Source organism: Trichechus manatus, unplaced genomic scaffold, assembly GCF_000243295.1.
Source record: "Trichechus manatus latirostris isolate Lorelei unplaced genomic scaffold, TriManLat1.0 scaffold00022, whole genome shotgun sequence".
NCBI classification, from domain to species: domain Eukaryota; kingdom Metazoa; phylum Chordata; class Mammalia; order Sirenia; family Trichechidae; genus Trichechus; species Trichechus manatus.
The window spans coordinates 8,633,768-8,651,558 of record NW_004443958.1 but is presented as its reverse complement, the minus strand read 5'-3'; the positions used below and the strand labels follow the sequence as shown (position 1 = coordinate 8,651,558).

The 17,791-nt window shown below is 35.9% G+C and overlaps 1 protein-coding gene across 1 annotated transcript in view; it reads left to right on the top strand.

Moving 5' to 3' along the window:
• MRPL13 (mitochondrial ribosomal protein L13) overlaps positions 1 to 17,791 on the top strand; it is a 35,329-nt gene that overhangs the window by 4,723 nt on the left and 12,815 nt on the right. The window contains exons 3-6 of the mRNA XM_004372977.2: positions 7,249 to 7,342; positions 9,027 to 9,087; positions 14,360 to 14,446; positions 15,938 to 16,059. Coding sequence (XP_004373034.1) covers positions 7,249 to 7,342; positions 9,027 to 9,087; positions 14,360 to 14,446; positions 15,938 to 16,059 — 364 coding nt within the window. The remainder of the gene's footprint in view (positions 1 to 7,248; positions 7,343 to 9,026; positions 9,088 to 14,359; positions 14,447 to 15,937; positions 16,060 to 17,791) is intronic.

Below are 17,791 nucleotides of genomic sequence, written 5' to 3'. Positions count from 1 at the left end.
TGCTGCAGTTGATCACGTTTCGTATAACTTTTTGTTGTGAAATATATCAAACATACAAAGGAGTATATATAAATATATGTACAGTTTAAAGAAAACTAACAATTACAAACTCATAGAGTTGTTTAGTTGATGAGTATTTTAGATACTTTGTTTCACCTCCTCATTGACAGATGAGAAAACTAAAATCAGAAGGATAAAGTGACTTGCTTACTGTCACTCAGCTATATTATACTCGACACTGAGACTAGAACTCAGGCACCTGATTCCCCAGCTAGGAGCCATTGCACTTCACTGGGGTGATTCTTAGCCTAATTACACTGTGTTTGGCTTCCCTGCTTCTTTGGTTTTTTCTTAGCAATTGTCTCGGCAAAGTAGTAAACGAGATCTCTTAGGTTGTTGTCTTTATAGAAATTCAAATTGTATAAAATTTGAGGGAAGGTAGAATTAGTAGCAGTCACCTAATTTCTTTCTTCAACTATAGCACTTACCTGTCAGTTAAAGTTCTACCTCCTTACAAGTAGATTATTTTTGCAAATGTATTCCTTAAGTACTGATGAATAAGCACTCCCTCAGAACACCAGAAGGGCTGTGTGACTGCCTGGGAAGTCTTCCCTTTCTAGTAAGGGAGAATTGCTATTTTACAAAATTAGAAATTAACGTTTTAAAGACTGGATTGCATTTTTGTTTTACTATATTTAATATGTAATTTATAGCAGCAAAACTAATCATGTCCACAAGGTGTCACTAAAATCAGACTTAAAATTACAGTTTTCAATTTATTAGTATGTTGTGTTTTAAGAATTTATTTCTAATGGTTATTAGTTTAATAAGCATTTTTCAGTAACTAGTATATGCTCAGAATCATTGTCAGAATCATTGTAAACACATTTATTTGAAAATTGACCTACACTTTCCCAGAAAAATATCATTGGTGGTTGTATTTCCAGGAATTGTATAAATGTTAATCATTAACCCATAAGGTATCTGAAGAAAAAGTAAAGAATGTTTGAACTACTTTATTTCTTAAATGGACCTTTATGAACTGTTCCGGAAAAACAACCTCTCACTTGTAAGATTATTTTTTATTAAAAATGTGGTCTGGATCAAGATGGAAGTGGTATGGAAATAGGAAAAGAATTCCTTCCTCCTAATTACAGCAGCCCTCCAGAGTTTGGGACTTGGAAGCTCTTTGAACATGTTTCTTTTTCACTGATAAATGACAAGAAAGAGTACATAGTGACTGCAGGAGTATGACTTATTCTTCATGAGGACCCCACTCCTTTTACTGCCCAGGAATTAATTAGTTGAGGAGGACTATGAATTCGCTTAAAAGAAGCTTGGGGTGGGGGGACCTGTCTTTAGCCTTATCTAAAGGATTTTGGAAAAAGATAGGTTTAATTACATTATATTTGATTCTGATGAGGTCAGAATTCCAGTATTGTTATTACTAATTTCTGTTTATTAACTGCCTGTAAATGTAAATGAACATTTTGGCAAAGTCAAGTGAGAGCAGCTTCCTATGGGTTGTAGAATACCTGACAATGATAAAGCGTAAAGGAAAGATATAACAACAGATATTAATAGGTGAATGAAACAAAATGTTTCTGATTTTAAGTTTCTCTGATGGTCAAAAAATTTAAAAGCCAGATTCACCCTAGACACTAAGCTTTTTTAAAATTCTTAATTTCTAATTTAACATTTTCAGGTTGATAGTGCTTAATATATTACTAGGTTAAGTTTACTTTATAGTACTTGAAACTCACTGATAACTATTCAATGTTCTAAACATTTATAGAGTGCTGACTGTGTAAAGAACCATACTGGCCACCAAACACGTGAAAAGATGCTTGTCGTCATTGGCCATCAGAAATGCAAATCAAAACCACAATGAGATACCATTTCACTGCTACTAGGATGGTTAAGATAAAAAAATAAGAAAATAACAAATGTTGGTGAGGATGTGGGGAAATTGGAACCCTTATCTATTACTGGTGAGAATGCAAAATGGTACAGGGATTGTAGAAAACAGTGTGACGGTTCCTCAAAAAACTAGAAGTAGAATTACCATATGACCCAGCAATTCTAAGTATATACCCAAAACACTTGAAGGCAGAGACTCAAACAGATACTTGTACACCAGTGTTCATTACAGCACTATTCGCAATAGCCAAAAGGCAGAGACAACCTAAATGCCCATCAACGGATGAATGGATAAGCAAAGTAGTAAATACATGAAATGGCATACTACTCAGCCAGTAAGAGAAATGAAGTCTACAATATGGATGGAGCGTGAAAACATTATGCTGAGTGGAATAAGTCAATCACAGGGGGACAAATATTTTATGACCTCACTTACGTAAAAAGACAAGAACAGGCAAATGTATAGAGACCAAATTTTCTTAGTGTTACCAGGGGCAAGAGGGAGGGGGAAAAGGAGGGTTATTGCTTATGGAGTACTGAGTTTCAGTTTATGGTGATGGAAAAATTGCATTGATTTTAAGAGTAGGGTTGTACGGCTGATTATTATAATTGCTGTCAATAAGTTGTACACCTGTAAAAAGTTGAATTGGCAAACGTTGTGTGATAGATATATTTATAAGGATGACAAAAAAGAAAGAGTAGGTGCTGAGGCTGCTTATGTACAACCAAAGACCTCATGGGATTTAGTTCCTTGGTTTGGAGGTTTAGGGTCCTGGTTTCATGGGACATCCTAGGTAATTGGCCTAGTAATGTGTTTAGTGCTTGTGTTCTGTTCTACCTCCTACTACGTGTCATAGTGCCTGGGGTCTTAGAGGCTTGCAAGCCACCATCCAAGATACAGCAATTGGTCTCTATTTGCCTGGAGCAAAAGAAGAAGAAGGAGAGTCAGGAATAGAAGGAGTAAATGGCATGTGTGGCTAATTGCCTCCATGAACAATAGTCTCCATTGCCATGAGACCAGAAGAACTGGATGGTGCCTGGCTACCATTACTGAACTTTTGATCAAAGAATCTTTGATCAAAAGGGGGAGAATGCAGAACAGAAGTTCAGAATCTCATGGAATCCAGACTTTCTGGAGTCATGGAGGCTCAATGAATCCCCCAAAACTATTGCCCTGAGATAATCTTTAAACCTTAAACCAAAATAAACCAAAAATACCCCTGAAATCTGCTTAAAACCAAAGAATAGTTTAGCTTAACTAGTCAAGTATGTCTGCCTTGACTAGTTAACATCTGTCTACGTCTTTTAACATCTGTCTACATGGGATCAAATTGACAACAGCAACTTGAAAAATAAGGAAACTAAGGGGGCAGTGAGTTTATGTTAATGGAGAGGAACAACTCTGAAAAGGAGGGTGAGAATGGTTGTACCACTCAAAGAATCAATATCACTGAGTTGTACATGTAGAAACTTGAATTAGTGCATGTTTTTGCTGTGTATATTCTCAATAACAACAAAAAATAAATTATTTAAAAAAAAAACCATACTGGTTCCTGGAGAATAAAAAGATGAGTAAGATATAGTCATTGCTGTCAAGGAAATTGTTATGAACAAGATAAATAATCACAGAGTAGCTTAGAGTCATAATCACAGGCTATTAGCATTTCAGAAACTTGGAAGATCAGGCTCAAATATATTTTTATGAGCTCCCAGTCCCATATTTCTGAATAACAAATCAGACAGTTGGCAGAGCCATTTAAATTTACCAAAACTACTTCACCTGTATTTGAACAGAGCCTGAAAAGGGCTCTCAAGGTGAACTATGGTAATTTCACCCGTCAGATTGCAGAGATTTGGACACTAAAAAGATATTTTTTTGGTGGATTTGTAAATTCTGAGTCCTTTCTGGTCATCAGATTTATAGTATATGTCAAGGACTGTAAGGAAATTCTTACTTTTTGATGTGCTTACATGTCTAGGAATCTGCTCTAAGGACTTAATCAGAGCTGCATATGATAACATGCCTAAAATGATGCTATTGTAACATTTTTATAGTGCTGTATTTAAAAAAAAACCTGTTAATCTGAATAGCCATATGATATGTACGTCATGAAGTTAATGTTTAAACTTTGTTTTTGCATGACATTTAATGTGGGACATTTTTATTAGTATAAAGCTTAAGTGAAGAAAGGAGCTATAAATAATTGGAATTTTATAAAAATTATGCTTGTTGATAAAGATGCTTTGTTATATAGAGTAATCAGACATTTACACATAAACTATACTGTGTACTTAATAGACTGTACTTCTTTAGGCAAGCAACTTGTCTTTTTCTTTTGCATTTCCAATATGTAGCACAAGGACATATCTGAATTTTTTAAACCAATTATTACTGCAATTATTTCATCATGATGCTTTGTGGATGTTTTTATATGTGATTTTGGAGTTTTCCTTTTTAAACTGAGGTGGTAATGTTGACATTCTACTTTTAATTTATTCTCACAAGATATGAAGCATTCCCAAATAAGTTTTACTCTTAAAAGATTCCTGGTCTACATGGAATAAAATAAAATAAAAGATGCACACAGTTCGGAAAGGTTAATGTTAAGAATGCTAGTATACCAAATGATTCAACAAAGATTAGAATTATGATCTGATCTAATAATCTAATCTCTATTATTCTGTCTTATATTATTTATATAAATTTATAAGGACTCGTTAGAAGAAACAGTTTATGATGCTCTTCTTAAAGTTATGTAGCTAGCATACTTTTCTTTCTTGCTGTTAAGTATCAGTCTATTCAAAATGTTAATTATCACACATTTATATTTCACCTCACTCCTAGAAAGTAATCTCACAAAGCACCAAAGGAAATTTTTACTCCAGTTTAGAATACTCTGGAAAAGAGTATGGCAATTTCTTATAAAACCAAACATGAGCTTACTATACAACACAGCAGTTGCAGTCTTGGACATTTATCCCAGAGAAATGAAAACTTACATTCATGCAAAAACTCGTACATAAATGTTTGTAACAGCTTTATTCATAATGGTTAAAAACTGGAAACAAAACCAAATGTCCTTCAACTTTTTTTTAATTTGAAAAATAAGTTTCTCTTCAGAATATCTCTTGATCAGACAGCAGAGCTCTGATTTATATATATTTGATACATATTATATTTTAAGTATAAATTTTCTATAAAAATTAAAAATATTTCTGTTATTTATCTTAACAGAATTTAGACAGAAACAATTGTATTATGCAGGGTTTCAGTCTTTTACAAAAATATTAGCTTTTGTGTTAATATGTAATTCAGTTAAAAGCAATCTTAATTAATCTTTAATTACTGATTAGTTTTATTTAGAGTCAGTAAAGAAGTGTTTCTAAGAATGTTCTTAACGGGAGTTTGGCATTTATAAAGGGAGGATAATTTTCCCAGATTAGATGTTCATGCCTTAGAGCTAAAAGAACGTTATTTTTGTTTGATTTGTGATGCTCTGTCTAATGTCTCTTGGAAGATCCTTTTTGATCTCTACAAATGTTTTTTGAGTAGCTCAAAATGATTTGTGCATATTTAAAGCTTGAAGAGCCATGGTGGCCCAATGGTGAAGCACTCAGCTGCTAACCTAAATGTTGGCAGTTCAAACCCACCAGCAGCTCTGTGGGAGAAAAGACCTGGATATCTGTTCCTGTAAAGATTAATCAAAAAACCAAACTCAAACCAAACCAAACCCGTTGCCATCAGGTTGATTCTGACTAATAGCAACCCTAAGGACAGAGTAGTACTGCCCGACAAGGTTTCCAAGACTGCAGTCTTTTAAGAAGCAGACTGCCACATCTTTCTCCCACAGAGCCGTTGGTCCGTTCGAACCACTGACCTTTCAGTTAGCAGCTGAGCAGTTAACCACTGTGCCACCAGGGTATCATCCCATAAAGTTTACAGCCTAGAAAACCCTACTGGGCAATTCTACTCTGTCTTTTAGGGTCTTTCTGAGGTAGAACAACTCAATGGTACACAAGAACAACAAAAAAGCATAAACAACATTTAAAAAATAAATTCAGCTTTAGTGGGACGTTTAAAGATTCCATTAGATTCCTCCAAATAGATACCACAGAAGAGCCTAAACTGGGTGTTAAATAGATACCTTGGTGTGTGAGCTTCAGCAAATCAATTAGTGGGCTTTGGCTGCTTCAACTGAAAAATGTGCGGATGAAAGCTAAGCTGATTTCAGCATTCCCTGAGGCTTTATAGATAGCTTCTCTCCTTCTGTATTTGCTCTGTGGTTCATTTACCCAGCTGCCTTAGTAGCCCATCATGTGTCATTTTCAGGAACTGTAGTCACTTAATTAACCAAATACTCTCAAACCACCCTTCTCAGCCCACCAGCAACCACCTTCCCAGGTCTTTCCTTCACACTCTGTATTCCCTTTCACTTCAGCCAAGAAAACCTACCTGTTTTATCCTTTGTCCTTCATCCTTGTCCTATATATTATGAACTTCTCTCTGCAAATTCTGCTGTTCATACTCAAAGCTCTGCATAGAATCTTATAATCTATAGTTTCATACACTGTACTTATTTGTAGTTTATATTTTTTCAGTGATTTTTTTCTAAATAATAAGCTTGTAGGATCTTCTGAAGTTTGTTTTTTATATTAGTAAAATAAATAGACGTGTAATGCATGCTTCTGATTACTTGACATTGGCAGTTTAAATTTAACTAGTAATATGTGGTTGGAGAGAACCTTGGGTCAGTAGTTAAGCATAAGATCATGTGCCTTATTCTCAAAACTTGAGAAGAATAATAATTGTGATGTTTTACATTTGTTTTCAATTTACCTATGGTAAACACATACCTGTTTACATCCATATGCATATCGTTTTCATTTTCTCTTCTGTTTTTAAGGAAAAACTGTGTCCGATATTTAAAGGTACTTAATATAAATATTTTTAGTAATATGAACATTAATGGGAAGAGACACTAGTAATAATGGTAGTTTGCCTTTAAAAGATGTATTGTTGTTGTTGGCATCTTTATTAATTTTCTTTTACCTTCCAGTGTGGAGATTTTCAAATGACCAGCCAACTCTTTCTATAGTTAGATGTTATATAAAAGAGTAACAGAAATTTGTTGAAGGATTTTGCTCTTGCACTGTGACTTGCTTTATATTTTTAATTTCTTGTTTAGATGTTGAGAAGCTTTATAAATAATGAAGGCCACTTTTTCTTAAGGTCATAATTTCTCATATAAAATCCCTTCTTTCCTTCCCTCCTCCTCTCTCCCTCACTCCCTCCATCTCTCTTTCTTTCTTTCTTTTTTCTTTATCTAGGTGATTGCGGGGATCATGTTGTCATAATGAACACAAGACACATTGCATTTTCTGGAAACAAATGGGAACAAAAAGTATACTCGTCACATACTGGGTAAGATAATGACATTTTCAAGGAAGATATTCAGTTTAAATATATTACTTTAAGAACACTAATGATCTGACTTAAAAAGAAAAATGTGTATTTTCAAAAATTATTGTTTCAACACTACTTATTTAGTCATTTTTCTTGAGGCTAAGATCCTGTCATATTTGTCTGTGTATTCCTGGCACCCAGCATAATAGACATTCAGTAAGTGTTTATTGAATTTATTTGACTTGAAAAACTCCTGGCTAGCATTTGAAACAAATTTTCCCCTACTCCATTTAGGCTACCCCACACTGTAGGAAGAAATGTAGTTATTTTTTCACCAGTAAAAAATCAGCTGAGCATTGCATTACTGAAGTCATCCCCTACTCTGAATTCTTCATTAGCACTTTGTATCTTCCATGATAAGTTCCAGACTCTTGACATACAGTGTAAATGGTAGTGTGCTTTTAGAATTTGCCATCTCAGTGTTAAAAATAGAAAGATAATTTTTAGTGTAGAAGTTGGAAAGTAATTTTTTCCATGGAGAAAAGGCATACAGGAATAGAAGCCTAGACAGGTATTCCTTTGTCTGAAACAGAAATTCCACAAAATAAATAAAAGAATATCCATTTGAAAAATTTCCATTCTTTCTCAGCAGACTTTTAGATTTAATTCTTAAATTTTATTTCTAAAGTATGGTTCCTTAAGTCATCTTTAAAATGTTTGTAAGTCTCCTTGAAAGAAATTTATAAAGGAGTCACGTTTAGATAATCTGAAGGTTTTTGCAGTGTCCTCTGGCTTTTCAAATTTTTTTCCCTTCCTCAAAAATTATTTGGGCTTTATTCATCTATTTGGGGTAGTAAAACCTTGTGTTGTGTACTGTTTTTGTTTTAATTTCTCTTAGCACTTTCACAAACACGTTCTCATTTGATTCTCATAAAAGCCCTGTGAAGTACATGGCGCAGATAATCATCTTTTTTTAGATGAGTATTTAGAAGGAAAATGAGTTGCCTAATATTATGCAGGGAGCCACTGACAAAACCTAGATTCTAGACCTGGATCTTGGGTATCCAGATCACTAAAATGTGTCCAGTATTATCCCAGATCTTCGTTTGTTTGTTTTTTTAATCTCCAGTTTGTCCATTTTATATGTAATGTTGATCTTAACACAGTGAAATGTTTTCTTACCTAGAGCCAACACGGTCTTGTATGGCTCTCAGTGACCTTTTACCAACTGTTAGGAGGAAACAGTCATCTGTTCAGAGTATGAACTTGACTTCAGAACCAAGTGGTATACCAACATTTTGCCCAAAGTTTATGCCTGGCTCACACAGGCACTTTAAGTCAAATTTGGCAGGCAATGTGAGATAGTCTAGCTTGTTGCTCTTCCGTTTAATTTCAAGCAATAAAAAAGTTACCCACCAAATAAGTGAATGAATGATGAATAACTTAAAATTCAGATAGAAATATAATTATGCAAAGAAAACTTCCAAGACATGAAACTTTTTATGAAACAATGGTTGTTGACCACTTCAGGGAATATTAAGTTATTACTTAATTTGTTAAGGTACTTAATCAACAGCAAAATTTCTAGAAACAATTATGATTTCATAATAAAAATCATTTTCTTATTATAAGAGAAATGTTCACTTTAAGAATACTATACCGTAGCCTACTCCCAGTTTAATGTTTTTGCTTCTTGTAACAGCTACCCAGGTGGATTTAGACAAGTAACAGCTGCTCAGCTTCACCAGAAGGATCCAGTGGCAGTAAGGCTATTGTATTTTTTATTACTTATCATCTGTAGAAAGATTGATTCAGATACTGTTTTTTCAGTCTTCTGTTCTTTTATTGTAGTTAGCATTCAGAGATATAAATTTTTCATCTTAGCTGTATCACACAAGTTTTAATAAATATGATTGCCATTACCATTCAATTCTATGTGTTTTCTAATTACTATTTATTTGCTCAAAGAACTATGCCTTTCTTTTTAATTTGTTGACACCTGCATAATCGTCTAGAATATGATTAAGCTTGCTTTGAAGATATATATATGTGGTTCTTTTTCAGGCTTGCTTGTCAGTTTTGATAGTCTCCTGTTCCTTCATATTTTAAGTGTATTAAACATAACTCTAAACATTTATATCTGATTCTTATATTTTTGGTCTTTGTGGGTTTGCAGTTTATTGTTTCTGCTCGGGATATTTGGTAAGCTCATAGCTCATGTACCTTGGAATTTCATTTGCAGAAATTCTTTGAGACCTATGTTGAAAGTGAACTCCTTCAGAAAAGATTTACTTAGCTTCTCGCAGGTGCATGGGGCTGTATCAACCTACGATCTCTTTAAACTTTTGACTTACAGGGTTTTGGTCCCCGTAAGAAAGATGAATTTTGGGTCCCAAAGCCTTGTGAAGTCAGGCTTATAGTTAGCAGACTGTCGTTATCTAATGCTGCTATAACAGAAATACCACAAAGTGGGTGGCTTTAATGAACAGAAATTTTCCCACAGTTTGGGAGATTCTAGGGGAAGACTCTCTCTCTGTCCACTCTAGGGGCAGGTCCTTGTCTCTCTTCACCATCTATTCCTAGGTTCATTGGCGATCGTGTGGTGTATATTTTTCCCTCTGTTTGTAGTTGCTTGCTTGCTTAATCTGCTCCTTTATATCTCAAAAGAGACTGATTCAAGACACACCCTACACTAACATTTCCTAAACAACATAATGAAGAAAACCCATGCCCAGATGGAATTACAGCCACAGGTATACCAAACCAAAAACCAAACCCATTGCCATCAAGTCGAATTCCAACTCATAGCGACCCTATAGGACAGAGTAGAACTACACCATAGGGTTTCCAAGGCCGTAATCTTTATAGAAGCAGACTGCTACATCTTTCTCCTGTGGAGCGGCTGGAGGATTTAAACCGCTGACCTTTTGGTTAGCAGCTGAGTGCTTAATCACTGCACCACCAGGGCTCCTTCACCGTAGATATTGGGGTTAGGATTTACAGCACATATTTTTTGGGGAAACAATTCAATCCATAAGAAAGACTTGTTTTTTTTAAATCTTCGCACTCTACAATGTGGATATTGCCTTTTGGAGAAGATCCCAGGTTTATTTGGGTGGGGTGGGGGGTGTTTGATGCTGTCCCTGAGGTCCTCATGGCAAATGCCAGCCCTGGTTCATTCTTTTTCCTCTGGTTCCTTCTCATTTCTGGCGTCTAGTTGGTTCCATGCTTTATAAAAAATTACTTAAAACATTTATTAACTTTACTGATGTTTATTAATTACTTTATCATTTGAGTTCTATACCAGAAGTTTCTAATACATATATAAATTCCCAATATTGCTGAAAGTAAAGTCTCCTATTGCTATTTTACAATGTTATTTATCTTTGCTTAGCTCTCGATAACCAAAACCAAACCCACTATCATCAAGTCAATTCCGACTCATAGTGACCCTAGAGAACAGAGTAGAACAGCCCCATAGGATTTCCTAGGCTATAATCTTTACAAGAACAGATCGCAGTTCTTTTCTTCTGCAGAGCTGCTGTGGGTACAAGCCACCAACCTTTCAGTTAGCAGCCAGCGATTTACCACTGCACCACCGGGGCTCCTTTAGCTCTTGATAGACTTGGGCTTTTAACTATACTCACAGGATGGATAACATTTTCCCCAGTGGGACTATTTTAGCTTTTTACATAATAAAAATATTATTTTACATATTATGTACAAAATATTATATATTATAAAATTTTACGTAAGAAATTCACAAATGAGTAAATATTAGACTGAAGTTTTCTTTTTTTTTTTTTCATGAAGTGGTGAAAAAAATAAGTTTATCTGTTGTCAGGATTCAGCCAATTGTTTGGTATATCACTGCCTAAAATTTTCTTGGTAGAGGAGAGGGAAATATTTTATTATAATAAAGCTTTACATACATTTAGAAGTTTCATGCTTTACTATTTATTTTTAGTTTTTGTAAATCATATCTATTTTAGAAAAACATGCTCAGAAATTGCTTCATAGGAAAATATTAAATGCTCTATTTCATAACTAGTATATTTTTCAACTATTAAAGGTCGACTATGAAAATATTTTGCATATAATGGTATTAAAAAGTTGTAATGACTTCTGATAACATATACCATAACTGTGACAATAGATTATAGTTTTCCTTAATACTTTATAAATATTTTTAAGTGTTTTTAAAAATAAATATTAGTTCTGTTTTATTCAAGTATGCTGAATGTACACTGGGAGGCAGTATGGTTCAACTTGCTAATGTTATGGATTTGGCACTGGATAACATTTGTTCAAATTATTTCAAATTAATTTGTGTGAACAAAGATTTAAAGGTATTATAAAATGTTTGATAAAAACTTAGAAAATAGTTCATTCTTGAGTTCATTTGAATGATTACCACATTAAAAAATCTTATTTTTTTTTTACAGTCTTAATTTGACTTTGTATTTTAAAAAAGAATGGCTTGTTAAGGAAGAGGCCCGTTATCTTACTTCCAATTTGAACACTTTATATGGAACAGTACATCTTTTGCCAGCAGACAATTTGCTAATCAGTACTTGCTTATTAGGTTTTAAGAGGATTTGTTTCATAATGCAGCCTTTTGATTATCAGTAGAGTCTTGGAATATTATTTGTAAAAGCTAATATATTTAAATAGTAAGTTGTTAAGTACATTTTTTTTCATAATTGCATAGAAGGTGGCTAATTCTAATCTCAGATAAATGTATTGAGCCCGACTTTCCCTTATATCCTTTATCCACTCTGTCATATATTTTAGTTTCATTGTTTTTGCCTGGTATTTTTCTTCTAACATGCTTGCTTTTTCCACCTTCTGCAGTTGGTAGTTATTTTGTGTGAAACCAATGGCACATGTCCTGTGCTACACATTATACAAGAAGATCTTTAACATTTATTAGTCTTGCCTTGTTCTATCTTTGAGGAGCCTTGGTGGAGCAGTGGGTAAGCACTCTGCTGCTAACAGAAAGGTCAGCAGTTCAAACCCCCCAGCCACTCTGCAGGAGAAAGATGTGGCAATCTGCTTCCATAAAGATTACAGCCTTGGAAACCCTATGGGGCAGTTCTACTCTGTCCTATAGGGTTGCTGTGAGTCAGAGTCAGTTTGGCAGTAGTGAGTTTGAGGTTTTTTTGGTTTGTTCTCTCTTTCCCACTTTCTGAGTTCTTTAGAGCTTATGCTTGTATCTATACAGCTATAGTTGCTTGTATATGTTGTGTCACTTTTATTTATATATACATATTTAGGTCTTTTTTCCTCCCCTATTAGTTTATAATCTTTCATGTTTTCCAGCTTTCCTTTATTTGAGTATTGTGGTTGCATTTTTTAATAGGACAGATTTTTAAAATATTAACTCTGTTATTCAAGTACATAGAACTAAATTTTTTTAAGACGTGAAAAACCAAGTGCCATATAACCCTACTAATACAATACAATCAGCTCCAGTGATATTCAGAGGATTTGATGACTGACTTATCCAGAAAAGATACTGAGTATATGTCACATGGTCAGTTTCTACTTAGGACTTTTAAAACATTAAAATTTTAAAATAGTAATATCTAAATCAGTGTTTTTCAATACAAATTTCTATGATAATGGAAATGTTCTATGTCTGCACTGTCAAATGTTAGCCACTGGCCACATGTGGCTGTTGAGCACTTAAAAATTGGCTGGTGTGACTGAGGAACTGAAGTTTTCATTGTATTTAATTTTAACAATCTAAATCTAAATTTAAATAAATTTCCAAAAGATAAAAACTTTAACACTAACACAGAAAATAGATGGAATATATATACTGTATGCCATTAACTTTTGTATGTAGTAAAGGTTTTATAGTCTGATTTGATTAGAGAATAAAAAGAGTAAGAAATAGAGGGCCACCCCTTGTAACATATATTGTTTTAGTGGATTTAACTTTAATATGCATCAAATTATACCCTCAGAATACAAGTACAGACAATAAAAGTTGATTTAACTTTCCAAAAGTCTCTACCAGTACTTTTATGAAGAGCCTGAAGTCTGTGTGTATATATTCTATACTAGGCGGACCCTTAGGAGACTGTGGGGCAAGGGTGACACTATGTGGCCTTCTCTTGACAAACACATAAAATCGTATTCTGACCTACAATGAGGATAACCTTGACGGGGAAAGGTAAATCATGGAAAGGGTAGTTTGCCATCTTGGGAATTGGTATGGTAGGGAAAAGGGACTTCATCTTCTTGATAAATTATAGAGAGAAACATGTTATGGGTGTAATTGCACGTACTAGGTGTCTGGGAGTAAGAATGCCTGCTTGGAATTCCAGCACCACCACTTACTAGATACATGAAATTGGGCGAGCTCTTTAGTCTTACTGAATCTGTTTCCTCATCTATGAAATGTGGTTATAATTACTACTTTACAGCATCGTAAACAGGATAATAACTTACCACAGTACACATAGTGTTTTCAATACATTGTAACCATTACCATTGTTATACATTTGTGGCTTATAGAGTCAGTCTCATAACCGTGGTCAGGCATAGTATGTGAATTGGAAATCTCCTGATCTGCCACTCGGAGAAAACAGGATTAAGTCCTGCTCCCCCTACCACTGCCACCACCCACCCCACCACCACCCCCTGCCAAAGTCCGCTCGAACCACTGTGTGATGGAGTATTGCAGCCACAAGTTCTTACACAAACTTAGAGAATTTCTTCTGTTCCACCTCCACTTTCTGTGTAAATTGGCAAATGCACAGGTTGTTTTTCATCTCTTTGTGTTTTTTTTTTTCCTACTTTTTAAAAATAAACAATACATTAAACAAGAGCCTAAAGAAAATACTAATGTACAAAGTGATAAAATTGCCTTTTCTGTTGCTGCCATAAATCTACTTAGGTCTCAGTTTCATTCCTTTCATATTCATATTGAGTCTTAGACCATACATTCTTATCACCGTCTCTCATTGTTTGCTTCTTTATATCCCAAATCACAATTTTCTTGAGTCCTATATGTATCTTTTTCAGATTGTTAAACTAGCTATTTATGGTATGCTGCCAAAAAACCTTCACAGAAGAACTATGATGCAACGGTTGCATCTTTTTCCAGATGAGGTAAGTGTCATTCGTCATTGGTAATGATACTTGTCCTAAATGTTCAATTAAATACTTTCTTTTCTGTTTAAATAACTGCCATAGAGTTATTTTCAATTGTTTTAATAAATCAACTTCTGGAATGTATTTTGAATTTTAAAGTGAATGCACCATAGTAATAAGTATTCCTATTTTAAACTATAAAGTGAGCTATCACTAGGCTAAAACTCAGAAGTCTGCAAGTTCTACTTTTTATTTGATAACTGCTTTCTTTTGAACAAGGAACCATGATCAGATCCTCTGTTAAATTGAGAGTTCTCATTTCTAGTTTCATCAACTATGAAAAAAGTATGAATTATTAATTTACTTTTTATGTGACCAGTTGCATAACTTCTATGAATCATGGATTAATAACTTAGCTTTGGGTTGTTGATTATTTCCCATGATTTAATTTTAACTACAGAACACTTGCTCCTACTCCAAATTTATTCAGCTAAAAAAAACTTGAAAAAAATATACATTTTTATTGATTACTATTATACTCTTTTAAATGCTTATCTTTTCTCCTTAATAAAATATAATGAATCACCAGCAGCTCTGTAATAAAATGCTTGAGTCCACAATATGGGTTTGAATCCTTTCCCCACCATTAACTAGCTGTTTGGCCATGGGCTAGTTACTATTATCTGTTTCCTCATCTGTGAAATGGACATAATAATAGTACCTACTTTATAAGATTGTTATAGAGTTAAATGAGATAATATCTGTAGAATGCTTGAAACAGAATCTGGGACAATAAATGTTAGTTGTTGTAGTTACCAAAATTGGAGTCTGGACCAGTCTATAAAAAGGAGGAGGTTGATGAGTCAGAAGCCAGGGGTGTGTGTAGAGAATTAAAGTGGGACTAAAGACAGTGGTTTGCTAGGGAGTTAGAACTTTATCCTGAGAGGTTTTGAGCAGAGATTTTTTTTAAAAAATTGCAAACTTTTCGAGGCTATGATCTTTTTATTTACCATAACATACTTAGCAGTTAGCAAAATTTGTGGTTCATGGAAGGAGCTCCATAAATGTTTGTTGAATAAATGACTCAAAAATCTAACAGATTTTTATTTTTGAAAAATTTTTCTGGCAACAACATAAAATATAGATCATAAGGTAGTGACACTGGAAGCAACAGAACCAGTACATACACTCATCCAGGTGAAAAATCATGAGTGAACCAAGGCAGTGCCTTTTTAATACTGATGTACTAAAGAAGATATATACTCACCCCCCTTGGGTTGATTCCAATTTATAGCAACCCTCTAGGACAGAGTTTAACTGCCCCATAGCATTTCCAAGGCTGTAAATCTTATTGGAAGCAGACAACCACATCGTTCTCCCACAGAGCAGCTGGTGGGTTTGAACCACCGACCTTTCTGTTAGGTGAGTGCTTAACCAACCACCACGTCACCAGGTCTCCTTAAAGAAGATGTATAAGAAAGTAAAAAGCTAATTTTTTTTCTAATATAGGATATTCCAGAAGATATTCTTAAAAATTTAGTAGAAGAACTTCCTCAACCACGAAAAGTGCCCAGACGTCTAGATGAATACACACAAGAAGAAATAGAGGCTTTCCCAAGAGTGTGGTCTCCGTAAGTTTTTCGTTTTTCCTTCCTTACTTCCTTTTTTTTGTTTTTGTTTTAAGCTGAATTTGATATCCTCTGTTTCCTCAACCTTATACGGTCCTTGATGCAGTTTAACTCTTCTTGCCTTTGTTCTGCTATTGTTGCTGTGTGCATCAAGTCAATTCCTACTCATAGTGACCCTATATGACAGAGCAGAACTGTCCCATAGGGTTTCCTAGGCTGAAATCTTTACAGGAGCAGATTGCCAGTTCTTTTCTTCCACAGAACAGCTGGTGGGTTTGACGTTTCAGTTGGCAGCTGAGCAATTAACCAATGCACAACAAGGGCTTCTGTTCTGCTATTACTTCTGCCTCACCTCATCCTTTCCTCTAGGATAAGCCATACTCATTCTTTAGACATTAATTCATATGTCATCTCCTTTAAGAAGTCTTGCCTGAAGCCGGGGCCAAGATGGTGGAGTAGTCAGATGCTTCTGGTGGACCCTCTTACAACAAACACCTGAAAAAACAAGTGATTCGATTATATAGGGCAATCTGGGAGCCCTGAACATCAAAGGCAGAGTTGAGGAACCAGACTGAGTGGCAGGGGGAGGGAGAGACGGTTTGGAAGCAGCGAGGAGATGCCAGACCTGACCTGGTGAGAGCCTGAGCCCTTCAGGCCTGATCAGCTCAGGGGTGAAGCAGTAAGGCACGCAAGCTGCGGTGCTCAGGTGACACGTTTTCCACACCGGCAGAGACCCAGTGCCAGAGAGTCTACACGGCCACCCAGAACCAGTGAGAGGCAGCCCTCAACGAAAGATAGGTACTTGCGTACAGCCTACCACGTGGATCAAAATCACCTCCCTTAGGGAAAAACCTCTCTTCCATTTACCTCCCTGCTCCCAGCTCTGCACTGGGTCCCGGGCCGGCTTTAGCAATTGCCGAGTCCCCTGGGCCAGAAGTAGGATCTGTCACACGCCCAGAGCCATTCTCCTTGCCTTGGAGAATGAACAAACTAACAAACGGGAATAAATAAACTGCCAGCTCCTCTAAGCAGGAACCCAGGGTAGGCACCGCTCCTTTGCCTAGGCACAGGCATAAGGGATCCATGGACTTTGAGTGCCTTTCCCCCTGCATAGACTTGGGTGGGCCCATCTCAACAGCATAGGCCCTCATTACTGCAGTACAATAGGGTATATACTGGAATTCTAACTTCAACTGTTTCAGCTGTGAAGTGGCAGGTTCTTGATATTTGACACTGCTCTGCCCATTAAACAGGGTCTTCATCTGCCTACACCAGGGGCCAGACAACTGGTGGCTCCACCCATGCCACCTAGCTACCTGCGATAAGGGCCCATGAATACGAAGTGCCCCCTAGGTCTTACAGCCAGCAGCATTAGGTGCTCATAGTCCAGCTGTAAAACCCACCTACCTGTGCGCTCTAGGGAACAGGGACACGCCTTCCTCCTGGACACCTGGGGGTGGCCGTCAGCCCCCTGCCTTGCTCAGAGTGTGTCCCCCTGCTGCTGCAGCCAAATGGCTGTGCCTACCCCAATCACCCATTCCTGTCTAGGACTGTGAGAGCCTACACCACACACTTGGTGGCTATCTACCTGGGCACCTGAGCTGAATCCATACAGGGGGAGTGGGTGGACTCCTGAGCTCACATACCTAGTAACAGATCTAACCACCTGGTAACAGGACATTAGAGCTTCAAAGGTGCCAATCATCAAACTAGCTTATATGAGCAGCCTATTTGG